General features: G+C 35.8%; 1 protein-coding gene, 1 long non-coding RNA gene and 1 pseudogene across 7 annotated transcripts; 1 reads left to right on the top strand and 2 right to left on the bottom strand.

Annotated features, from left to right (window-relative positions):
• Nucleotides 1-4472: 4472 nt before the first annotated feature.
• On the top strand, nucleotides 4473-10030 carry LOC121049900. 6 transcript variants are annotated; one of them, XM_040508280.1, is made up of 8 exons: nucleotides 4473-4537; nucleotides 4589-4709; nucleotides 7157-7183; nucleotides 7268-7390; nucleotides 7826-8069; nucleotides 8222-8284; nucleotides 8506-8592; nucleotides 8940-10030. In XM_040508280.1, the coding sequence occupies exons 2-8, from the start codon at nucleotides 4654-4656 to the stop codon at nucleotides 9849-9851; spliced, it is 1512 nt and encodes a 503-aa protein (XP_040364214.1). In that variant the 5' UTR covers nucleotides 4473-4537; nucleotides 4589-4653; the 3' UTR covers nucleotides 9852-10030. The 6 variants fall into 6 exon arrangements, with proteins under 6 accessions (XP_040364214.1, XP_040364215.1, XP_040364218.1 ...); XM_040508281.1 differs by lacking the exons at nucleotides 4473-4537; nucleotides 4589-4709 and adding an exon at nucleotides 6893-7059 and having other exon boundaries at nucleotides 8506-8556; XM_040508284.1 differs by lacking the exons at nucleotides 4473-4537; nucleotides 4589-4709 and adding an exon at nucleotides 6893-7059 and having other exon boundaries at nucleotides 9249-10030.
• A 999-nt stretch (nucleotides 10031-11029) lies between these two features.
• LOC121049992 lies at nucleotides 11030-26189 on the bottom strand (annotated as a pseudogene).
• Nucleotides 20013-22434, bottom strand: LOC121049901. The gene is made up of 4 exons (XR_005801592.1): nucleotides 22225-22434; nucleotides 21768-22143; nucleotides 21397-21483; nucleotides 20013-20418 (listed from the first exon to the last, which is right to left on the bottom strand). It is a non-coding gene; the product is annotated as an uncharacterized LOC121049901 (long non-coding RNA).
• Nucleotides 26190-26545: the final 356 nt, after the last annotated feature.

The following is a 26545-nucleotide window of genomic DNA, read 5'->3' as shown; positions in this document are numbered from 1 at the left end:
AGCGACACGCTGCTATTTTTGTTTCATTACTTACCGCTGGTTCAATATTCAGTAATCTCACTTGAATGTTCTTCTCTTTTAGGTCTTTTTGCAATATCTCAGTGTAACCTTTGATCACCTGCAATGGTTTCATTTGATTTGCAGTAAGTATCATACATGTGAACAGCAAGAATTATTGCCCCTCAATAATACTATTATTGGTGTGTGTGTGTGGGGGGGGGGGAAGCAAAAAAAGTTTTATTGTGCCCCAATAACAATTTTATTGGGGACAATAAAAACAAAAACGCTAAACTCACATCGATCTCTAGATCTTGCTCTTGGATAATCTTCATGTCTCTCTTCGTGACCATCGCTAAGCCATTTTCACTTCTCCAATATGCATCTCGGGGGGGGGGGGGGGGGGGGGGGAAGCAAAAAAAGTTTTATTGTGCCCCAATAACAATTTTATTGGGGGCAATAAAAACAAAAACGCTAAACTCACATCGATCTTGCTCTTGTATAATCTTCATGTCTCTCTTCGTTACCATCACTGAGCCATTTTCACTTCTCCAATATGCATCTCTGTGCAAATAAAAAAATAATTAGTTATTTTTAGTTTGTAAACCATTTAGCCTTTGTATATTGATTTATGTTGTGCACTTACCCCTCAGTTTTCACCATTTGAAAGAATTGTTGATAGTGCTTTGCTATTTCGACCTTCAAGGTTTTCCAAGTGTGTTTGTCGCATTTCACATCTTGGATTTGGCGGTTGTTTTGATTGTTCCTCCTTCTGCAGTTTCATTGTCTATTTTGGTACTGGTTTCTTTATGTCTTTTAATTGGTTGTTTTTTTGCAGTCTTTGGCTTCTTCCCGTATGTCTTTAATTGACAGAACCCGACCCAAGTTTCACCCCGAAACCCGGATACGAGCCTGTGGGACTCACTTTAAGTGAAATCCTACCGAAAAATCAAACACCTTCAAATCTTCCTCCACTGATCATGCCAAACGGTTCGTCCTGGGGTGGCCGGACGGCGACGAAATCGCCCGAAAACCAGAAACGGCGAAAAGGAGAAGAAAGGAGGAGGGGAGGTCGGGTCTGTCCCGATTTGGCAGCTTTGACTTCTCTCTCCTCAATCCCAAAATGGAAATTCTTTATAAAAAAAAAAAACACTATGAATAGTAACTTCCCTTTTTGGTCACAACTTTCCTGATAAAACTCCGATTTAAACAAACTACGTGTCCACGAACTCGATTTTTCGTATACTACGGCATTCACAAAGAAATTCCATAATTTACCGAACTCAAGAAAAAGTCACTCCTCGGTCAATAATGGTAAAATGTAACTAGTAAAAATTTTAAGGTACGGGACATTACATTAATATCTCAGGAGTGTCGTACTCGAATTCTTGGTCCTTGTCTTTTGTTGTTGCCTTCCTCTTGTTTACTTTCATGTTTCTCTCAATGGAATGCATAGCAGCAATTTTCTTCTCTTTCTATTCTACCGAATCTGTCATTTCTGCTGCAGTTTTCTTCTCTTTTGATTCTACCATTTCTTTTGCTTCTGTTGCTTCCAATATTTTCGAGACAATTTCATTTAGTTTTTCATTCTGCTCATCAGATTTCTCTGGTATTTCTACCTCTGGTCTCCTATAAGATATTGGAAATGCTTCAATTGGGTCCTCTCCCACTAGATCTGCATGCTCTGGTGTTTGAGGTTCATATTATGTTATGTTTTCCTCAAATTTAGCTTGTGGTCCATGATCTTGCTATGCTGATATCTCTACAATCTCAAGCTGATTTTGTTGTTGCTGACTGCCTTCCGTGTCATCCTTTATTCTAGTGGCTTTCTCTAACAACTTCTTCAAAGCTTTCGTGTCACGCCCCGATTTTCAAGCAAAAATAATCAAACAAATTAAACAAACACAAATACATCGGCCGTGATGGTTCATACATCAACACTAAATACCTGTATAAATTTTCTTTTAAAACAAGTATACGATGATGTCCAGAACTCATAATGTTAATACAGAATTGTTCTTTAAAGTCATATACTACATTACACAAAGTTTACGAATTAAGTTGCATAAACAAAATAATAAGTAGACATTCTCTCGCACTAGGAATAGAACCCTCCCAAACAAAATGAAAACCAGAAGCTACTAACCAAGTTAATTTTTAACCTTATTTTCTTGAATATAGAATAGATAAAATACAAAACTTCAGAGTTCCATTTCCCCCGCTCTACGAACACTAGTCTCTTGGTCAAATAAAAGAAAAAGAAAAAGAAAAAGAACAGGAAAAAGTAAGGTCTTCTCCAAGTCTTTCAAATTCCGAGACGAGAATCAGATTCCACGACTTTCAAATTCCAAGTCTTTCAAATTCCGAGACGAGAATTTGATTCGACACTGCAGCCCGTAACCATACGAAGACGCTGAAGCTCAAGATGGGCTTACTGGGAGCTTGTTGGATTTGTGCTCCAATGCTTTGTTGTTCTTGCATGGTACGCTTTCTCTACGACGGTGAACACGTTGGTAAACCTGAAAAAAATTTCTCATAATATAATAACAATTTTGGTTTTGTTTATGATTTTCTTGCAGGCCTCTCTTTGCAGGCATCTCGGGGGGGGGGGGGGAGCAAAAAAAGTTTTATTGTGCCCCAATAACAATTTTATTGGGGGCAATAAAAACAAAAACGCTAAACTCACATCGATCTTGCTCTTGTATAATCTTCATGTCTCTCTTCGTTACCATCACTGAGCCATTTTCACTTCTCCAATATGCATCTCTGTGCAAATAAAAAAATAATTAGTTATTTTTAGTTTGTAAACCATTTAGCCTTTGTATATTGATTTATGTTGTGCACTTACCCCTCAGTTTTCACCATTTGAAAGAATTGTTGATAGTGCTTTGCTATTTCGACCTTCAAGGTTTTCCAAGTGTGTTTGTCGCATTTCACATCTTGGATTTGGCGGTTGTTTTGATTGTTCCCCTTCTGCAGTTTCATTGTCTATTTTGGTACTGGTTTCTTTATGTCTTTTAATTGGTTGTTTTTTTGCAGTCTTTGGCTTCTTCCTGTATGTCTTTAATTGACAGAACCCGACCCAAGTTTCACCCCGAAACCCGGATACGAGCCTGTGGGACTCACTTTAAGTGAAATCCTACCGAAAAATCAAACACCTTCAAATCTTCCTCCACTGATCATGCCAAACGGTTCGTCCTGGGGTGGCCGGACGGCGACGAAATCGCCCGAAAACCAAAAACGGTGAAAAGGAGAAGAAAGGAGGAGGGGGAGGTCGGGTCTGTCCCGATTTGGCAGCTTTGACTTCTCTCTCCTCAATCCCAAAATGGAAATTCTTTATAAAAAAAAAAACACTATGAATAGTAACTTCCCTTTTTGGTCACAACTTTCCTGATAAAACTCCGATTTAAACAAACTACGTGTCCACGAACTCGATTTTTCGTATACTACGGCATTCACAAAGAAATTCCATAATTTACCGAACTCAAGAAAAAGTCACTCCTCGGTCAATAATGGTAAAATGTAACTAGTAAAAATTTTAAGGTACGGGACATTACATTAATATCTCAGGAGTGTCGTACTCGAATTCTTGGTCCTTGTCTTTTGTTGTTGCCTTCCTCTTGTTTACTTTCATGTTTCTCTCAATGGAATGCATAGCAGCAATTTTCTTCTCTTTCTATTCTACCGAATCTGTCATTTCTGCTGCAGTTTTCTTCTCTTTTGATTCTACCATTTCTTTTGCTTCTGTTGCTTCCAATATTTTCGAGACAATTTCATTTAGTTTTTCATTCTGCTCATCAGATTTCTCTGGTATTTCTACCTCTGGTCTCCTATAAGATATTGGAAATGCTTCAATTGGGTCCTCTCCCATTAGATCTGCATGCTCTGGTGTTTGAGGTTCATATTATGTTATGTTTTCCTCAAATTTAGCTTGTGGTCCATGATCTTGCTATGCTGATATCTCTACAATCTCAAGCTGATTTTGTTGTTGCTGACTGCCTTCCGTGTCATCCTTTATTCTAGTGGCTTTCTCTAACAACTTCTTCAAAGCTTTCGTGTCACGCCCCGATTTTCAAGCAAAAATAATCAAACAAATTAAACAAACACAAATACATCGGCCGTGATGGTTCATACATCAACACTAAATACCTGTATAAATTTTCTTTTAAAACAAGTATACGATGATGTCCAGAACTCATAATGTTAATACAGAATTGTTCTTTAAAGTCATATACTACATTACACAAAGTTTACGAATTAAGTTGCATAAACAAAATAATAAGTAGACATTCTCTCGCACTAGGAATAGAACCCTCCCAAACAAAATGAAAACCAGAAGCTACTAACCAAGTTAATTTTTAACCTTATTTTCTTGAATATAGAATAGATAAAATACAAAACTTCAGAGTTCCATTTCCCCCGCTCTACGAACACTAGTCTCTTGGTCAAATAAAAGAAAAAGAAAAAGAAAAAGAAAAAGAAAAAGAAAAAGAAAAAGAAAAAGAACAGGAAAAAGTAAGGTCTTCTCCAAGTCTTTCAAATTCCGAGACGAGAATCAGATTCCACGACTTTCAAATTCCAAGTCTTTCAAATTCCGAGACGAGAATTTGATTCGACACTGCAGCCCGTAACCATACGAAGACGCTGAAGCTCAAGATGGGCTTACTGGGTCTTGTTGGATTTGTGCTCCAATGCTTTGTTGTTCTTGCATGGTACGCTTTCTCTACGACGGTGAACACGTTGGTAAACCTGAAAAAAATTTCTCATAATATAATAACAATTTTGGTTTTGTTTATGATTTTCTTGCAGGCCTCTCTTTGCAGGCATCTCGGGGGGGGGGGGGGGGGGGGGAGCAAAAAAAGTTTTATTGTGCCCCAATAACAATTTTATTGGGGCAATAAAAACAAAAACGCTAAACTCACATCGATCTTGCTCTTGTATAATCTTCATGTCTCTCTTCGTTACCATCACTGAGCCATTTTCACTTCTCCAATATGCATCTCTGTGCAAATAAAAAAATAATTAGTTATTTTTAGTTTGTAAACCATTTAGCCTTTGTATATTGATTTATGTTGTGCACTTACCCCTCAGTTTTCACCATTTGAAAGAATTGTTGATAGTGCTTTGCTATTTCGACCTTCAAGGTTTTCCAAGTGTGTTTGTCGCATTTCACATCTTGGATTTGGCGGTTGTTTTGATTGTTCCCCTTCTGCAGTTTCATTGTCTATTTTGGTACTGGTTTCTTTATGTCTTTTAATTGGTTGTTTTTTTGCAGTCTTTGGCTTCTTCCTGTATGTCTTTAATTGACAGAACCCGACCCAAGTTTCACCCCGAAACCCGGATACGAGCCTGTGGGACTCACTTTAAGTGAAATCCTACCGAAAAATCAAACACCTTCAAATCTTCCTCCACTGATCATGCCAAACGGTTCGTCCTGGGGTGGCCGGACGGCGACGAAATCGCCCGAAAACCAAAAACGGGGAAAAGGAGAAGAAAGGAGGAGGGGGAGGTCGGGTCTGTCCCGATTTGGCAGCTTTGACTTCTCTCTCCTCAATCCCAAAATGGAAATTCTTTATAAAAAAAAAAAAACACTATGAATAGTAACTTCCCTTTTTGGTCACAACTTTCCTGATAAAACTCCGATTTAAACAAACTACGTGTCCACGAACTCGATTTTTCGTATACTACGGCATTCACAAAGAAATTCCATAATTTACCGAACTCAAGAAAAAGTCACTCCTCGGTCAATAATGGTAAAATGTAACTAGTAAAAATTTTAAGGTACGGGACATTACATTAATATCTCAGGAGTGTCGTACTCGAATTCTTGGTCCTTGTCTTTTGTTGTTGCCTTCCTCTTGTTTACTTTCATGTTTCTCTCAATGGAATGCATAGCAGCAATTTTCTTCTCTTTCTATTCTACCGAATCTGTCATTTCTGCTGCAGTTTTCTTCTCTTTTGATTCTACCATTTCTTTTGCTTCTGTTGCTTCCAATATTTTCGAGACAATTTCATTTAGTTTTTCATTCTGCTCATCAGATTTCTCTGGTATTTCTACCTCTGGTCTCCTATAAGATATTGGAAATGCTTCAATTGGGTCCTCTCCCATTAGATCTGAATGCTCTGGTGTTTGAGGTTCATATTATGTTATGTTTTCCTCAAATTTAGCTTGTGGTCCATGATCTTGCTATGCTGATATCTCTACAATCTCAAGCTGATTTTGTTGTTGCTGACTGCCTTCCGTGTCATCCTTTATTCTAGTGGCTTTCTCTAACAACTTCTTCAAAGCTTTCGTGTCACGCCCCGATTTTCAAGCAAAAATAATCAAACAAATTAAACAAACACAAATACATCGGCCGTGATGGTTCATACATCAACACTAAATACCTGTATAAATTTTCTTTTAAAACAAGTATTCGATGATGTCCAGAACTCATAATGTTAATACAGAATTGTTCTTTAAAGTCATATACTACATTACACAAAGTTTACGAATTAAGTTGCATAAACAAAATAATAAGTAGACATTCTCTCGCACTAGGAATAGAACCCTCCCAAACAAAATGAAAACCAGAAGCTACTAACCAAGTTAATTTTTAACCTTATTTTCTTGAATATAGAATAGATAAAATACAAAACTTCAGAGTGAGTGCTGATCACATGGTCAGCAACTGACCATGGATTTTCTGGTCACTGACCGTCCGATTGAGATCGGACGGTTGACAGCTCTCATCTTAAATCTCATTACTTAGCTGTCAACCGTCCGATCTCAATCAGACGGTCAGTGACCAGAAAATCTATGGTCAGTTGCTGACCATGTGATCAGGACTGACTTCAGAGTTCCATTTCCCCCGCTCTACGAACACTAGTCTCTTGGTCAAATAAAAGAAAAAGAAAAAGAAAAAGAACAGGAAAAAGTAAGGTCTTCTCCAAGTCTTTCAAATTCCGAGACGAGAATTTGATTCGACACTGCAGCCGTAACCATACGAAGACGCTGAAGCTCAAGATGGGCTTACTGGGTCTTGTTGGATTTGCGCTCCAATGCTTTGTTGTTCTTGCATGGTACGCTTTCTCTACGACGGTGAACACGTTGGTAAACCTGAAAAAAATTTCTCATAATATAATAACAATTTTGGTTTTGTTTATGATTTTCTTGCAGGCCTCTCTTTGCTCTGGTCTATCCTCTGTGAGTCCATCTCTGACTTAACAACTGTAATATTTAACTCATGATCATGATTATGATGGTTTTCCCTGATCATTATTCTGACAGGTATTCTTCCATCAAAGCCATCGAGACAAATTCCATTACAGATACTCACAAGATAAATACGTATTGGGTCGTCTTCTCATTGATCTTGCTATTTGAGCATGCTTTTATGAAGCTCCTTGAATGGTATTTCTTTATTTTATTTTGCTTTTTTATTGGGTATTTCTATTTTTGATTGACCAATCAATGAAAGATCACATGGTTTGTTTAGATGTAGATGATCCTCATGTGTAAAGAGTAGGATTACATGAATTTTCCGTTCTTTGTTGTTCTCTAATGCACTGCAAGCTTTTCTAATGGATGTAATATATCATTTCAGTTTCAAACTCAAATGTCAAATCAATTTATGTGCATGTGCCAATGTATATCTGTGAGGAAGCTATCATTCTTTTTTTTTTTTTTTTTTTTTTTTTGCCCCAAAGAAAAGAGCTACTTAGTTTGATATCAGTCAGGTTTCCTTTATGACAAAGTGCTGAATCTTGTTACAATTTTTCAATGATCGCGATGTAATATTTGTTTCATTAACTTTTGTTTCCTATTTTCCAATTCGATACCTGTCAGGTTCCTGCTGTGGCCATACATTAGGCTACTGATTGTCTTCTTTTTGGTGATGCCACATTTTGATGGTGCCTTATGTGTCTATAAACATCTTATCTGTCCATGCCTCTCCATAAATCCCCAAGTTGTTATCAACTTGTTCAACAAGCGGAAGGAGTCCCTTGAGAGAGATAACTTTCTCTCTGAGGTTGAGAGATATGTCAAGGAGAATGGACCTGAAGGTTTGGAAAAATTTATTGCTTGCAAGGTAAGCAGATCTTGTTACTTGTATCATTGTATTTATTCATTATGTACATGAATGCTTCAAAATTTGAAATCTGAGAAAACACAAATTCAGTTTCGGTCAGTAAGACTTTTTTGCTAGAGGACCTGGCGTCTCACTCCAATTTTTTGTTTCAGTCAACGAGGACAAATCTCAATGTCAAAGAGTTCAATGCAGTTTCATCCATGGATAATGAAGCGGTAGAATGCATAAGATCCCTGATGTGATTCATAGAGATTTCAATACAGTATTAGTCGTTTTGAGCTAGATGAATTACCCAACAATCCCGAATGGCATAGGAAAAATTTTAGTTGTTGAATGTGATCACTGATAAACCCTGAAAAATATGGCTTTCTTTTATTGCTTCTTCTGACTTAACTATTAAGTTGATGATTTGACCTTTCCTTGTCTTTTCTTGTAGTCAAAATCCATAAAGCCAAATGGTGGACAGAAAGATATCAAAGCTGTGCAGGTAATGGTGAAAAAGAAGGAAACAACTGCTAGCCAAGTAAGGTTTTGCATGTGGTAAAATCTTATAACTACATTGTTGGTTATAAACATGCTCATGGTATAAAGACTTGGCATTAGTTGCAATTCATTTACATAAGAAAAAAATAATGCTTCCAGTCACTTTGCTGAATCTTTGGTGGTTGCTTCTTATATTTCTGCCTAATGTGTCGCTGTCATCCTTTTCTCCAGACTTGTCACATGAATTTGGGTTTTCCTCTTTATTTGGAATGTTTTGGTCATGTTTACATTCTTTATAGCAACAGAATTGTGTCCATTTTAAGAGTGTATAAATGAAAAAAAAAAAAAAAAAGAATCCTTTTGAACCTCTTTTCATTGCATTTGTAGGTTAGTCAGGCAGAGCCTAATCTCACTGTGAATGAAGATAAATTTTCTTCTAGGAAGATGAATGAAAAAGCCATTGGGGCTGCAGCTGACAGAGAAATTCTGAATACTCCACCTCCAAAGAAAGTCCAGAAGGAGTGGACCACAGTCAGTCCGCTACCAACTCAAACTGATGCAACTTTTAATTCCCCTCTCGGTGATAATAAACATGTAGCCGAGGCCTTGAAGATAAAGAATGAGGCAGAGCCGAAGCTCACTTGGCCTGAAAGCAGTACTGTTGCAGCCATGGAAATATATGAAAAGCCGGTTGAGGTTGGAACAGTTATAGAAGATCCAGAGCCTCCTAAAGAAGTCCAGAAAGAGTGGACTTGTGCTCTGTCTCAGGTAACTACTACATGTGAAAGAAATTTGAATTCCCACCTGCAAGGGAGAAAACACAAGGCAGCATATGAGGCACTGAAAGCAGGGAACCAGGCATTTGTGCCCAAGATTGCCCCAGCTTCAACTGCAAAAACATCCAATCAACCAAATAAGGAGCTAGGAAAGAGTATTCCGTGCAGTGGATCAAAACAAAAAGTTACTGTATATGAAAATGTGCAAGGCCAGAAAAATAGTAGTCCAGCTCCAATCACAAAGAAGCACTATAAACCGAAAGAGGAGCTAGCAGATGGTGTATCCAGCAAGGACCAGAAAAGGAAAATTGCTATACAGGTCGAGAAGGTACAAAGTCAACAACCGAAGCCAAATGAAGTTCCAAGGGTGAAGAGTTGTCCTTGGAGGTGTGAGATTTGTAGCGTAAGCTGTTCTGATGAGATTGACTTGCTGTCTCATCTCAACGGAAAAAAACACAAGGAAAATGTGCAAGAACAACAAGAGTACCTAATCAGGGTTGGAGAGTTTGACATTTACTGGTGAGTTTGACATGGTATCTCATCTTAATTGAAGGAATTGCCGTCATCGTTTATCACCAGAAACGCAGGTTGTGGAGAGAATGCTTAGAAAATAAAATAGTGTAGTTTGTAATTATGATTTATTTTCTTTGCTAAGCAACTGAAGACATTTCATGATCAGTTTAAATTATGTTCTATGATCAACATGAGTTGTTGCATCCCATTTAAAGGCCAACAGGACCTCACAAACTTACTCAACATATGCTCAATATATGAACACAAACAACATAATTGGCTTATAGGAGTTCCATTCACTTAACCCTTCAACAAAGGCCGCCTTTCATGGCAATGATGAACACAGGCAGTGAAATAAACATACAACTAAAAATAAAATAACCACAACCATCTACAAATTCCAAATGCTCAAACCCCTCAAGTAATATTCAAATCCAAGCGAATAGCGGAAAACTATGGGCTCATAGTCTCGCAAGATCCAAAAAATGGCTAGAGGCCCTGGTGTCAAACTCATGTTTGATCGTTTTAATTTTTTCACAAATACAGCTTCTAGTTTTGTCATTTAGGAATTGGGATTCAAAAGGGTCCTAAACCATAAATCCTAAGGCCCTTTCTTTAAGAGAAGGTTTCCTCTGAGCACAAGATGGTGGTTATTTGAAAATTATGCTAAAATGGAAAGTGGATGCAGCATTCCCTGGCATCTAAAGATGGTCATGACTCATACTTGATATCAACTCTCTTGTTCGAAGAGATCTCGTTTTCTCACATCTTCGGCTTTGGGGTCTTCCACTTTCAACCTAGAATTTGTTGCCCCAAACCCATAGTCCAATTTACTAGGATGTACAATTGATTTCCAAAGAAAACTTATTCTTGCTGCAGAACTTGAATGTTATGTAGAACAACTTCAAGTCTACTCAACACTGAACAGAGCTAAATCAAATACTAGGGACAGTAATAACTCCTTTTTCTTTGTTTCTGTCGGTAAATTCTTTAGTTTAAGTCATTTTTTGCTCTAGCATTCTGTTGGCCAAAGCTAACTCTGAGCTTCCAATGCAACAACATTAATAGGTATATCTTAACTAATACAGGTTGTTGCTTTGACATTCGTTTAGCTATTGGGCTTTAGCCCCTATTCCAACTGCCCACTTCTTAAAAAGAAAACACCAAATGTGGTATATTGCAAACATGTAAGGGGAAGAAGAGACCTTGACATTGATTATTGTAATGAGTTCCAGATTGGTACAATATTTTGTAGACAACTATGCCTTTTGAGAAGTTGGCATGGCAAGATCAACTACACAGCCTGCCTGGTAAATTTTTCCACTGCAGCGTCACTGTTTTGATCTGGGTGAAAAAGTTAACACCTGCCTTGCCTGTAATTAAATAACAAACTATAATTAATACCTCAAAGGAATTATTTACAACAGCTTTTAACAAATAACTACAATGATATAGCAAAATAGATCGCTACTATCACCAAAAATAAAGTCAAGTAACTAGTAAAAGATGGGTAATACCATACAAGTTCAAATCCCCTGCAAAAGATGCCTTATTGCTGGAATTGGAACGTTGATACCAACCTGTTTCATACTCAAAATTAGTTACAAATTGATATAAAATGTATTTAACTTTTCTTGCCAGGTTGTTCTTATTAAGTTGACCATCACAATTCATCAGTAATATAGCTAGAAGGGAAACTGTAAACACTGCCCAGCAGAGCCAAGAAAAATTTGTGATATAGTTTCTTGTTTGAACTTTTTATCAGTCCAATTATTATTCTTGTCTGAAATTTCCTTGCAGCTACCCCAGATGTAGTAAATATAGAAGCGCTATTGCCATATCTGTTACAAAAAAAAAAAGTACAACAATAATGAAACCCATAGAAAACTTGGGAATTTGTTCAATTAAGGAAATAAGGGAAGCAACAATGAGTACCTGTTTCTGTTAACAATGCTTATTGCCTCTTCTAGACTGTCAGCCTGGCATTAAGAAGAAAAAATGTATGTTAGCATCTCCATGCCTAGAAAAGAAAAGAGGTGACTCGCTGAAAAACAGGAATGTAGTCATCTATATACCTCCAAGGAAAGAAGAACTGGACCAAAAATCTCTTCCTGCACAGAAGGTAGAAGATAATAAAGCTCCCATCATCATCAAATCCAGACAATGTACCAACGGGTACAAGTCTATCCTATCCACTGAAGAATATAGTGATATCCAGGTTCATAATTATGAAATATCAATGTTGGAGGATACTTCAGCAACACAAACAGTAGAACTTGATGTATAAAAAACTTTAGTTTTGTATGAAACTTAATATAATACCAAACCGATTAACAATGCACCTTTTAAACATGTATATTCTAAAAAGCGGTCTATTCATGGAAAGTACGGGGGGTGTATTGTATATGGAATTACTGGCACTTTTAAAGAAATCCATGGAATTTAAAAGTCTGGGTGTATTCAATAGAGACTTTTAACAGTCCATAAAAGTCTGGGTGTATTCAATTAGGATTTTAAAAAATCTTTATGAATTCCACCAAAGTCTAGGGGTATTCAATTAGGACTTTTAAAAATGAATAGAAGTTTAGGTGTATTCAAAATATCATTCATACATACGGAATTAGAAAATCATGGACTTTGTAGTGTTCAGTATAAATACCAAATTCCAATATTTTTCCAGCCACCAGAGCGAAGATTTTGAGCATGGAAAAGTCTGTCAAAGTTCTTCTCTCTGTGCGTTCAAGGTTAATTCTCCATCATCTCTCTTTCATGATTTCTTTTTTCTTTCTCTATTATTTTGTGATATCAACCTCTAATACCTAACATGTTCATTGTTGTTGTTGAATTTGATTTTTTTTTTTTTTTTCAATTGTGATGCTTGGAACCCTAATATTATCATCAACTCCTAAAACAAAGCTAAATAATGTATATGCCTAATGCTTTTACGGTTCGATCATAGTCCTGCATATTATTGCGGTTATTGCTATTGTCGTCACTTGTTTGCTGCGTATGTTTCTTCTTCTTTGTTTTTCTCGCTAGGTTTTCTGTTTCTTTTGTATTTGTTGCTGTCCTTTATGGCATGGTTCTCTTTTTTTTGCTACTGCTTTGCCCTTGTGGCTCTTAAGTTCGGGTAGATTAGCCAAACGGTGGGTGTTTTTTTTTTTTTTTTTTCCTTCATGCCAGAACTTCTTTTCTATACCTAATAGTGTGTGTGATTTTACCCTGCATTGAGATGGGACTTATGTTGACAATCTCATGTCAACTTTCTTAAAATGATTGTAATGTCAGAGGTGCGATTTGGTTCAAGCTTAGGGTGATTCTATACAGAGTTATTAATTTTCATTCAAATTTTGCTTTAACCCTTCAATTTGAAGCCAATGTTGGCCACCACTAAAGTTGACAATGGCTGATAAAATTATGTCAGGTTATATATTTTCTTTTTCTAAAATTTTAGTGTTCTTTTTTATGCTTTGAGAATATTATGTGTATGTTGAGCAGAGCTTTAATGTTAGAAATTTTACTTTGGGATTAAAGAGTAGTAGGTTGAGTAAATAGGATCATTGAATCTTCAGAGAGTTAATTCAGCTAAATTTGTAGTCAACTGAGAGATAGGAATATTGTTCTGGAGTTTTGATTCATGTTGGTTGGGCAAATTGCCATGATGACAGTTGTCTGGACAAAACTGATTTATGGACCTCAATTTCTTCAGGATTCAGGTTCTTTTTATTTTCCCCTTCAAATTCCTTTAAATTGGAATGCAGTTGTTACAAACGAGATTGATAGGGTTATATAGCTAAGGGAATTATAATTACCTCCCATGGAAATAGATCGTGATCAAGTTTTGGGGTTATGAGAGTCTGATTTGTGCAATTTATGAGTACTGTTTATAATCATATTGTATGGCATGCTATAAAAAACAAACAAGTGTGGATCAAAATGTAATTGAATGAATTATGAAACAAAGAAAAATTAATCAAAGAGAAGCTGGCTAGGTAATAATCTATATGAACAATGTATCAAAATTTGCTATTTTTGTCTCTACACCCAATTGTCTGAGTTGGTTCCTTTTGTATGCTTAATGCATGTTTAAAGAAAAGAAGGAAAAAAAAAAACCTTGCACACGTTTTGAAGTAATGCTTCTTACCAGAATGATTCCTTATCCCTAGTAGCCAAAATCATTGCTCTTAATATGAATAGATTCAAGCTTATGAAGGATACCAGCAACTCTTCTTTACTTTATTATTTTGTTGTGTCAGAAAGCAATTTAGGAGAGTATGAACACAAGACATTGGTGCATGTTTATATTGATATACACACCTGATAGTTGTACGTCTTGATAACAGAAGGGTTATCATTTGGGGTCTAATATCTTTCTTGTTTCTTTGTGGAGCCATGCTTCCTTGAGGAACGTAATTGAGAGAATATTTGGAATATTTAAGTCGCGTTTCACAATCTTCAAATCAGCACCACCATTTTTATATAAGACACAAGCAGAACTAGTTTTGGCTTGTGCAGGACTGCACAATTTTCTTCGACAGGAATGTCGTTCAGATGAATTTCCTCCTGAACCAGAAGAAGATCCGATAGACAATCACGAAGATAATTTTGAATGGGATGATTTTCAAACCCAAGATCAGCAAAGAGAGAATGCTAATGAACGGAGAATGAGTATTGCTACTCATATGTGGACAGATGCCCAACCAAATGCCAACAATGAAAACAATGACAATCAAGAAAGTGAAAATGAGGGAGAAGAATAAATCATATCATTATTTCAAAGACGTCTGCTTATTTGGCATGAAACTTCATCAATGTGTTTTTTTTTCCCTTCTCTTTTTTGGATACCTTTTGGTTTGGTTGATTATATTTGGAGGCTTTTCCTTTATTTTCTTATATGTTTGTTTCATGACATTATTTGAGCTTGTCTGATTCCTACGCTAATGGTCATTAGTTAACATAGCTATGGCATCATATTTTATTCTCTGACTAATAAACTAGCTTGGATTTTCTTTTTTATAAGTATTGTGAAATCTATAGAAGTCATTCATATAAAGTTTGTATATTTTTACAAATCAGTAAAAATCTGTGCTAAAAATCAGTAAAAGTCAATGGTTTTTAAAAAATCAATAAAAGTCTATGAACTTTTTATAGAATCCATGGACTTTTGAAAAAGTTTATCATTTAAAAAAACTCCACACAAATCCAAATACAATACACCCTCATCTAGGATGGATATAATGCAGGCTACTGACTCGCAACACAGATAATTTTTGAAATTTGAAATTTGAATTTTGATCTGAGTATACAAAAATTGCTAATTGGTACATCTAGGATGGATACCGTACAAGCTAATTGAAATGGGTCAATGATCACAGATAGTTTTATGTCTTTTTGAACACTCTTATTTGAGCCATAAAATAAGAAGGGAAGAATGTCCGCCATAAGAAGAATTTTAAAAATCTTCACCATTCACACTAGTGCTAAAATCCAACGTCAAGCACAATATGATAACTCTCCCCCGTGGAACCCTAGCAGATCCGACTTGAGGCGTAGAGCATGAAGATGGCGGTCCTTGCCGACCTCGTATAGCGCGCCAGATTCGCTCCAGCGTCTGCTTTCTCCATTCGGTCTTTTTATGGCCGGTCTTGGCTCCGATTCTGATCGGATGTATCCGATTTCTTACTGTAGATCCGATTCTGAGGGAGAAGGATTTAGCTGATGAGTGCCCGACCTTTTGGGATGATGATGGTGGGAAGACATATGCTATTTCGCTGTGGCGTCCCGACAATTTGGCTCGACGACGGAGTGGTGATGTTGGTGGAATCGATATGTATACCTCTGGTTTTGATGCCTCGACTGCCAAGCTTGGGCTGCGACTGTCGGGTCGTGTTGTCAATGACGACCTAGTTTGGATGGAAACCTGGCTGAGGAAGAAAGCAGTGTGGAAGATCGCCGGCGTTGCAGGAGGAATCTGGCTGAGGATGGTGGTTGAGATGAGCGGCGGCGCTAGACTAGGTGCCGAGGCTGATTTCAGGTTGTTAAAAGGTTGGGTGCCCAGAGCATTTGGGCAGCCCAATTTCTATAGAAGGTGCATCCCAATTTCTATAGAAGGTCAAAGGGTGTGTTTTATGCCTGGGATATATTATCACATTTGGGCTCTCATGTAATGCACCTGGCTGCAATGATTGTGAGATTGTTGGAGAGAAACGTTGGGCAACCAAAGAGGAAGAGCGGTCATATTGTGGGTAATATGAATGAGTTGCTTTATGGTACGGCAGGGACGAGCAAGACTACGAAAAGTGATACTGACTTGGGCGCGAAGACTACAATCAAGAGCTGAGAGACAAACCTGATGCCGAGGTTGTTGGCTACTGCAGAGGTTGAAGGTGGTGCTGGTTCCAACCCTAAAGGGGATGGACTAGTGCCTCTTTTAGGTGCTCTAAGCTTTTAGACATTCTGGACTCAAGCTTTTTGAAGTAGGGGTAATTTTTATAAGCTTTTCTAAGACGTTTCTAGTTGATATTTGTACCACAATTGCGTGATTGACAGATTAGACTAGATGAATATTTCTTCCTTAGAGAGCGAGACTACTCTTGCTTAGTTTAGACTTGCTGTTCAAAGAGCGTCCCTTTAGATTTTAATGAGTTTAGAGTGGCTTAGATAGGTTATCCGGTTTGTCCCGGGTTTTCTTATGAAAGTTTTGTTAGACTCTGGTCTGTTTTCATGACTTTAATATCTAAAAACATCAAATCCTATTAAAAAAAAACTAGTGTTAAAATCCATTATTCCTAACAAAAAAAAAAAAAAACCTAAGTAATGTACTTTCCTTATTTCATTATATTCTGGCCAGATATTGGATTGATGATATCTTCCACTCCCATATCCATATTAGTGCCTTTAGAAACAGATATGTTGGTGGATATTTTCATTCATGATCTACAAAGTGCTCTCTAGAAACTAAGATTGATCGACCAAGCAGAAAACAAAATGGAAAATTTAATGAAAAGAAAAATGCCAAAAAGAAAAAAAAAAGAAGAATATTTTCATTCATGATCTACCAAGTGCTCTCTAGAAACTAAGATTGATCCACCAAGCAGAAAATAGAATGGAAAATTCAAGGAAATTAAAGACAAATGCCAAAAATACCTTGTAGCACTCCATGTCAGCTGTAACATTTGATAAGATAGTAGGGCCAATAAAATTTCCATGCTCATAACCTGGGAACTGCTTGTCATGCATGAAGGAGAATAAAAGCAAATCAATCCATCTCTGAAAACCGAGTCAGTTGCATATGTTTATATACATTAAGAGGAAAATTATTAAATCTACAAAAAAGTACCACTATATCCCTCCCATCAAGCAACATGCACCACTTTCAACACCAGATTGGATCAGATTGCATATGAGTGAATCCCGTGACATGTCATTAATAAAATCTCAAAAGCGACCATGTCACCCTGATATTTTTAAGGACCTGATACCACCGCTTTAACAACATGTGCTATTTTGGGCAACAGTTACGTAAATAATGAATAATTTATAGAAAGACAACTTTCAATATCACTATTGTCTCTTGAAAAATAAAAATCATAATCTTGTCGTGAAATTGGTCTTCAGGAAAAAAAAAAAAAGGGAACTTTCATGCACGTACTTGCTTGCTAATCACAGGACCAAGGGCAGCGGCAGGTTCCGTTCCTGAACAGACTTTCGGTGATCTTCCATACTTCACGAGTTTATTAATTCTCCCTGAAAAAGAGTAATAGTTTAAATCTAATGTCAGTTATTCATTTTGTTTTTCAAGAAATGAGATTGAAATAACATCAATCTTAAGGGGGAGAAGACTATGAGGATACCAATAAAAATACATATGAACATAGTAAAGTAGGTAGAAAATTCATTTTCTCTAATGTACATAGCAAAGAATTGGATCTTGATAATGTCAGTCTTCTTAAACATGTGGTTTGATTTTTCGTTTTTCCAGAAATATAAAGGTATCTTTCATACAAGAACTGTGGAAATGGTTGGTAAATATCCTTCAATAAACCTATATTTTACCAGATGGGAAAATGGTGGAACTCGAAATGTACAGGAACATTGAACAAGGGAGGTGGTTTTGCTTGACAAGTGAAAGGAGCTAGACAAGACAAGTGGCATATAGATTATCTAAAGATTGAGTCGGAGTATGAAATCTTTATAAATCTTAATTCTACAAGTAGAGTAGAACAATGTTCCTTTAGTCAAAAAGTAAAATAAAGAGGACATGGTAACCAATTTCAATTAGGTCTTCGGAAAACAGAGTAATATATATATATATATATATATATATATATTGTGTATATATGTGTGTGTATATATATTTGAAATCGGAGGCCTCCAAACTACACACACACACACAATTTGAAATCCGAAACCTCCAAACAAGTGTGTGTGTGTGTATAAATGTATATGTTAGAAGTCATGTATAACAATTGTATTGCTAGATCAATTAACAAGACCATTGCACAATTTTTCAGGGAGTCTTCGAATCCTTGAGGAGACCTTCCTGATTTTTTTCCCATGGATATGAAATACTTAGACCAAGCATTGTGGTGTAAATGCAACTTGTTTTCAGCATTCTATGAGTTGATCTAAAAAGTATGACAAATCAAATCATTAATTTTGGATATTCCCCTTCAATTTCTCTTATTAATCAAAGCTAAGAAAAATATATGAATAAATTGGTTTACAATCTAAAAACCAATCAAGATGCCATTAGAAATAACTACTAAAATAGCTGTAACTCTTCACTAGAAAAACGAGCACACAGAAAATCCCATTCTGCTTGAGTTTTAACTGCTTTAGGCTTGTTTTCTCGTGCTTCATCCACTGTTGGGAATTTCTGAAAATACTTCTTTAGGCCATAACGGAATTTAAAGAATGCTGCCATACACATCTTGTTTATATATCTTTTAACCCAAGGAAGAGACATGTCAATGTCGAACTTGATCTGTATATACATTAGTAAACTCAGGTCAAATAAAATATTAAACTCGTATAAAATAATGTCAAATGTTAAGAAATAAAATTTTATCACTCACAATTATTCGTTCAATCATCTTAGTCACATCAGCTGATCCGATGTCATTCCATTTTTCCACATTCATAGGCGCAAAGTTCCGAACTATCAAGCTAATATCATTCAAGAATAATTTTGCATATGGACCTGTGGGCCTTCCATTATATTGTACCAAAGTGATGGGTATCTTAGCATTAAGCTGGGAATGCAAATTCTAATAATTCAGCCGTCTTGTATTTCGATGCACTTCTGTTTTTGGACCTTTAATACAAGTTCTGATCAGTTAATCAAATCATTCGTTTTCTAATTATAGCAAATATAATACAATGCGTACCTATAGTAGGCTCATGGATATTTGTTGACATTGTAATATCACTTAACCCGATCCTTGTAGGAATAGTCATTGGCTTCTCCAAATCTTAAATTCTAACTAAGTTCGGGCTCCATCCAGTACATGAAATAAATTCAAGCGTAAGATTACTGCTTCACAAACTAGTAAAAGCAAGACAATTGCATGAAGCAAAAACAATCCCCAATCTAAAGAAAACATCGAATAGCTTTAGAAAAGTATTTACATATAGAACGTAGTATCACTACTAGAGAAAACCCATTTAGAGACAAAACCAATTTGTCTTCAAAAGCTAAGAATTCGTCCCCCAAAAAAATTAGAGACAAAACCGTTTTGTGGCTAAAGTCGTCTCCTAATCCTCGTCCCTAATTATCAATGGCAACAGATGATAAGTTCCGTCTCCAAATGCATTTGGAGAAGAAATTAAAATTGTCCCCTAATCAATGAAATTTCATCCCCCATTTTCTTAGATCGGCGGGAAAATTAAATATAAAAGACACCGATGAGAGGTATAGGGGACAAAACTCAATCCATCTCCTTTTATTTCCAAATTTTAAATGTTTCCAAATTTATTTTTAATTTTCAATAAATTATTGAATGATAATAGGCGACAAATCTAGTTTGTCACCAATTAAATAGAACTTCTTTTTTTTTTTAACAAAAAAATTCAATATTTTTACGCCATTATTATGGATAATCTAGTGATAAACAAAGACATAATATCAATGTTTCCAACTACACTAACATAAACAAAGTAGACACTTCCATAAATATACTTCATGAGTCTTCAACTAAAAATACTTATGCAAGTAAGAAGATTCGTATGTTAAAATAAGATAAATAACGTCCTAATAAGTAGTTAGCTTACGAAAACCTAACAAGATTAATACATATAGCCAAAATTCTCCTCATCTTCAATATCTATTTCTTGGTCATTCTCACCAGTACCATCATCATAAGGGGGACACATTTACTTTTGCATACGCCGCAAACTTGGCTTCCAACCAGTTCTTCTATCTTCAATGCCATCTTACCCATTGCACTCAACAACTCTATTGTGTACTTCTCTGTGCTTGAAGAATTAGCAGAAATACAAAGAGTCTCCCTTTGAAGACCATATCCTAAGCCTCAAATGGTCTTGCCCTTCATGACAAGCAATCACCAATTTCTCACCTGCAATGAAACAACCCACATTAAATCAAGCAACAAATAAAAAGATGAATTAGCAAAACAGAATCAAAGTTTAGAACAAATGAAATCAGTCTCCAGAAAATAGAAGTGAAGTTGAGAATTGCAGGTGCACAATAACATGATATCTATACACACACACTTTTATATTACCATGGTTCATCTAGGAATTGGAATACTGCCAATATGTAATATGTTTATATATATATATATATATATATATATATATATATATGTTAATTATTCACGTTAGTTCTTAAGCAGACCCAAAATAAGAACATCCAAGAAAAGAAACCCCCTAAGACAAAAGCTTTCAACACTAGAAAAAGAAAAACAGAAATCATTCGGCAACACCTCTATCAAATCTCCTACTTCCATCCATAGCCTGCTTCCCAAATCACCAAGCAGAACGAACACAACCAACTAACCAAACTTCAGAGCATCATCTCAAGAACTTGAGAACCTCTTCTAGTCTCTTCCCCGTCCCTCTCTCTCCCTCCTCTGTTTCTTTTCTTTCTTTTCCATCTTTTCCCTCTCCCTTCTGTTTTCTATCCTCCTCTTCTTCTTTTTTTCCCCTTTCCCCTTCTCTTCTTTATAACCCACCGTCAACAACCAACCCAACCCAAACTTATCTCTTGACAACAAAACCCAAAGATACATAATACTGATAAAATAACAAAAGAACCAAAACAATCTAAACCAATTTTGTTTTTAAATACCTCGGTAAATAAATAAGCAAATAATAAACAATCATACCCAGAAATTTTCAGTCACTTGGCAACACACATTGTGAATCACAGGAACAAAACTGTTATAAAAATAAGAGTTAAAAGGAAATCATAAAAGAAACATAGGGAACCAAAACAGAGATGTAAAATAGTTTAAAAAATAAGTGACATTGTCCAACACAACAATCACAGAGTAAATAAAACATCAGAATCAATTGCAGAAGAGAAATCCCACCACAAATTGACTGAATCTTCCTGAGACAGCTTCAAGTATGTGACAATTCTTAGATGCTTCATCCTAAAATTGACTGAATCTTCCTGTCTGCAAAAAGAAGAACTAGAGTTTTAGGAACTGCATAGCTGATGAAAATACATATCCAGTAAAGCAATTGTAGCTCCGACTAGTGAGACAGAACAATTAGTGTCTTGAACTGCTCCTCCATTTGCTGATAAGGAAAGACATAAACAAAGGAGGGGATTAGTTGATCACTCTCAAACTTTTGGTGAACTCAATCAACCAAATATAATGACAAACAAACAGTGCACTACTCAATTGTTCATGGAAACAATTCAATTGTAAATCGGTAGAGAATAAAAGAACAATACCACTCTTTCTGGAATTTGGAAGAGACAAGGCTGAAATCGGAAGCTGGCACTGCCTTCAGTGCCTACACATTAACATACAGAAAACTTCAAACAGATTTCTTATTCCACCACTTAATCAATAACAATCTAAATCAAAAGTCGAAAGCTTTTCAAGATTGAAATGCAAACCTTAACCAAAATACAAGCAACAATTTGAGTTCCAATACGCTCTGGCTCAAATTATACCAAAAAATTACAGGAACAAACCATCACAACAAAGCACAGAATCCAAACAGAAACTAGTCAAACCCAGAAACTCTATTCCTAAACCCTAAATCACCTGATAGAGACGAAGAAGGCAGAGGTTCGCATCGAGATTGTAGGTTTGTGACGAAACCTAAACATCGAAAACAGAATTCACTTAATTAAATCAATTAAAACCAATTAATCAATGAATCAAATCGAATAGAAACAAAACCTGCTAGTTGACATAGCCTCAAATGGATCACTACTGTGGTCTCCTCCGCCTCTTCTGAAATTTGCGTCAACCTCAAACTACTTCGACGCCGTGTAGCAACCCTAAAACAGAGTGAATATCAATTGAAGGACCCAGTTCATATTAACCTACCTCGTCGATGTCGGAGGTAGGTTTCGGTTTCGGTTCCGGTTTAAGGAGCTGCAGGGAGAGAGAGAGTTGTCGCTGATTATTGAGATTATCTAAAAATAATAAAAGGGAGAGGCTACTTAATTACATATGAGACCTAAATTATACTGTTTGATTTTTGCTAAATCCCGCCCAAATAAAAACTAAAAAACAAGGGCAAAAAATTTAGCCCCTATTTCTCTTGGTTCAAATTTTGGAATTCAACATAGTTTGATTAGTTTCCCTCTTAAATCTTTACTAATTATAGTTTGCGAAAAAAATATAGGAGACCAAATTAAATTTCGTCCTCTATTAAATTTTGGGATAAATATTTTTTGTCTTTAATTGAAATTTATTTGTCTCTGATAGATTCAAATGGAAAATTCTGAAAAACAAAACTTTTAGGGATGAAATTAAAAATTTTGTCTCTAATTACGTGTTTGGGGGACGAAAAATTGGTTCGTCCCAAAAAAAATTGTCTCCAAATAGGTTTTCTCTAGTAGTGTATATAAAAAGAACTAGAACATAATATATAAAACCCAAACCTAAACTCAATCCAGTTGTTTCCGTTTCACATTTGGTCCAAACCTAATATATAAAACCCAAACTTAAACAAGAACATAATCTATATAAGACCTAAGCATGTTAGACCGCATCAATTCCAACTGAGAATGAGGCTATAGCTAGCAATTAAATTTGAAGCTCCCCGTTTTGTTTTATAAAACTGACCACGTGAGAAGTTAGAAGGAATGAACCAAGAATTTATATTTAGCATATAATATATGAATACAACAAATAAGGTATGAAGCCGCACGCAAAAAACAAAAAGGATCAATGTTCAATCTTCAAACTACAACAAATTCTTATATAAGAAGAATTATACTACAAGAAAACAACAAAGTCATAATCGATTAACCAAACAGAGAACTTCAAAAACAAATAAATTGACATTCAACTTAATGAATCCAATTCTAAATAAATCAAGATTAGATTCAACAAAACAAACCATGATTAATCAAACAAAAGAAAACAACAATAAGATTTTAGATACATACCCACGAGGAGAGTTTCAGAGAAAGCTGACAAGAGAGAAACTAAACAAGCAGGGTTTTGTCGTCTTAGTTCTCTTTTATATATATATATATATATATATATATATATTTTAATCATGATCTTAATTACTATTATTTTTTATTGCCCACCAAAAGAAAAAAAAAAAACTACCCACTCCTTTTTTCTTTAATACCGCCATTTTTTTTCCCACGAAAACCTATAGCGACGAAACAATTAGATCCTCGCTAAATGCATCAAGGGCGAGGAGATCAATCATCGTTGAAATAAGACTTTTAGCGATGAATGCTTAGATTCGTCCCTATTAAATTTGGTTGGTCTCTTATATAATTTTGGGCCAAACTAATAACGAGGATAGTATTATTTTCCTAGATAATGGCTTCTTTTGACGACAAAACAATTTCCTCGTAGAACATGGATTTTTAGTGAGAAAACCATAGTTTTGTCAACATTGAATTTGGCGGGTCTTACACAATTTTACGCCAACCTAATAGCGAGGAAAGTGTTATTTCCTCGCGAATGGATTATTTTGACGAGAAAATGGTTCCCTAGCATAACAAGGATTTTTAGCGAAGAAATCTTAATTTTGTCGCCATTGAATTTGGGGGGTTTTATATAATTTTTGCGCCAAACTAATAACGACAAAATCGTTTTTTCCTTGCTAATTATTTTTTCTTTTACGAGGAAATGGTTCCTTGTAGAACACAAACTTTTAATGAGGAATCCATAGTTTTATCGCCGTTGAATTTGGCTGGCCTGACACAATTTTTTCCCAAACTAATGACAGGGAAAGTGTATTTTCCTCGCTAAATGCTTCTTTTGACGAGGAAATGGTTCATCACAAAACACGGACTTTTAGAGAGGAAACCATAGTTTTGTTGCCATTGAGTTTGGCGGGTTTTACATAATTTTCCGCCAAACTAATAACGACGAAATTGTTATTTCCTCGTTGAATGTCGTTTTCGCGATGAAAAAATTCCTCACCCGAGTCTCATATTTCCTCGCTAATAACATGATGATTTAGGAGACCAAACTATGGTCACTTTTAGTGATGAACAAAAATATTCGTCGTACAAAGTGGTGTATAGTGAGGAAAATATGTTTCTCAACGAAAACCTAATGACATTTAGTGAGGAATTGAAATCTTCCTCATAAAAAGTGACATTTACTAAGGAAAATAAATTCCTCAAAAAAAACTTGGTCGCTAAAAAGACTTTCTGTTGTAGTGAGTTTTCACAAGACCCACATTTCTTTTTTGGGCAGAGCCCTTTAACTAAGTAGAACATTGTGAGAGCAGCGAGTGGAAAGGGCTAACTATCTTTTAGTGTAATTATCTTCTAATGCCTATGAACTACAAGCGATTTAAAGGCCAACAGAACCCTTCCTGTAGTTATGCTTTGTACGTAAGTTTACTAGCTTTTAAATTTTAACCTTCAAAAAAAAAAGAAAAAGGACTAATGTAGAAGGCCTAACCTCAAAATCAAACAAATTTGAAAGAGTGAAAATAAAAAAATACAAAACAAAAAACAAAAGAAAGCGCCATACCATGACTTTGAACCTCTAACGAAAACAACTGTGCTTAGTGCCATGCACCTCTGTCCTGCAGCACCAAAACCAGCGACAACTAGAGCATTCAGAGTACGTAGCATCAGCCATGACAATCGCATGATTTTTTGCCCCCATATTGGACCGAAAAAAGTAGCTTATCAGGTACCTATCAGTTCACCTTCAACAGTTGCAAAACTATGAAGGCCACTACTTTGCTCTTAAGAAACGAAGCTGACTAACCTGAACACGTTTCCCTTTAGCCGATGCTCTTGAATATATGTGCATGCCAGCCTTTTGATGTAAAGAATATTGTGTAAGGGTACAGCTAGGAAAACTAATTTAGCATGACAGGAAAAAAAAGTGAAAAAGAAAAACTGAGAAGATCACATGTGTTTGTCCCGGAACCATATTTATTCTATAAATGGCTACAGCAGCTATTTTGCCAAAAATAGTTATAGCATACTCACCAATCTCAAAGAATATTGACAACAAATGTAGAGGAGGAATTTGAATCCCACACAAAAAACTTATACTCTAACTCAAGGAATATCTTCAAAGGGACGATTCAAATTCAAAAATATGTAATATTTGAAACTCAAGGTAGCTTTCATTCTCAACAGTTGCACGAGTACGATTTCCAGCCTTACTCGAAAAAATCTCATTAGAAATCAAATAAAACTCAACGACGTGTCCCACACGCTAAAATAATCTCGATAACACAATTTATAATAGAAATTCATATCCGAGATTAAATTATATATCATATATTCAAATAATAATCATTTCTCAAAGATAAATCATCGGAAAGCTTAATGTCAAAATGAACAGTAAAGCAAGGCCTTTCCCGATAATCAATATCGAAAAAAATCATAATTAAAACTCCGAAATCCAAAAATATACTCAAGTGCTAAAATAAAACCGTTTCTTTAGAAAATATTGCATGCATATATTTATTTAAAACAAAAGTCCACTCACAGTACAGCTTAGGCAGTCACGCTTAAGGATTCCTTCATCAAGCAGTAGCTCGGTACGTCGTCCTATACACAACAGTACATAGTAAATAAATAAATGGAAGTCCCAAACTAAAATTACGATGAACAAACCGAAAACTCAAAATCTTTGATCCTCTGAACCTAAAAGTTCCCAAAAATCCTCATAAACAAACCAAAATTCACCGCCATCATCGTTTCATCAATTCTAGTATTTTAGAACAGAAATGAAGGAAATCCAACTCCAAATTCCAGAAATGTCCGATTGATAGGAGCATTTTAATGCGACGTTTTAATAATTATTTCCTCATATTTGTCTTAGTTATTTCCCTTAATTAATAATTTTTAAATTAATAATTTTTAATTAAGTTTTTATTTTCTAGGTACATTGGAATAAATGACAAGGAAATGAGCTGAAATGAAGAAATGGAGTTTTCCTGGTCCGACTAGGAATCCAAGTCAACGCAGGAATCCTGATGAGGCTAGGAAACCTGAAGGCATTAGGAGACCACATGGTTTGAAGATATTATGGGAGATTAAATCTGATT

The sequence above is a fragment of the Rosa chinensis genome, chromosome 6 (assembly GCF_002994745.2).
Source record: "Rosa chinensis cultivar Old Blush chromosome 6, RchiOBHm-V2, whole genome shotgun sequence".
NCBI lineage: Eukaryota > Viridiplantae > Streptophyta > Magnoliopsida > Rosales > Rosaceae > Rosa > Rosa chinensis.
This window is presented reverse-complemented; position numbering and strand designations above follow the sequence as displayed.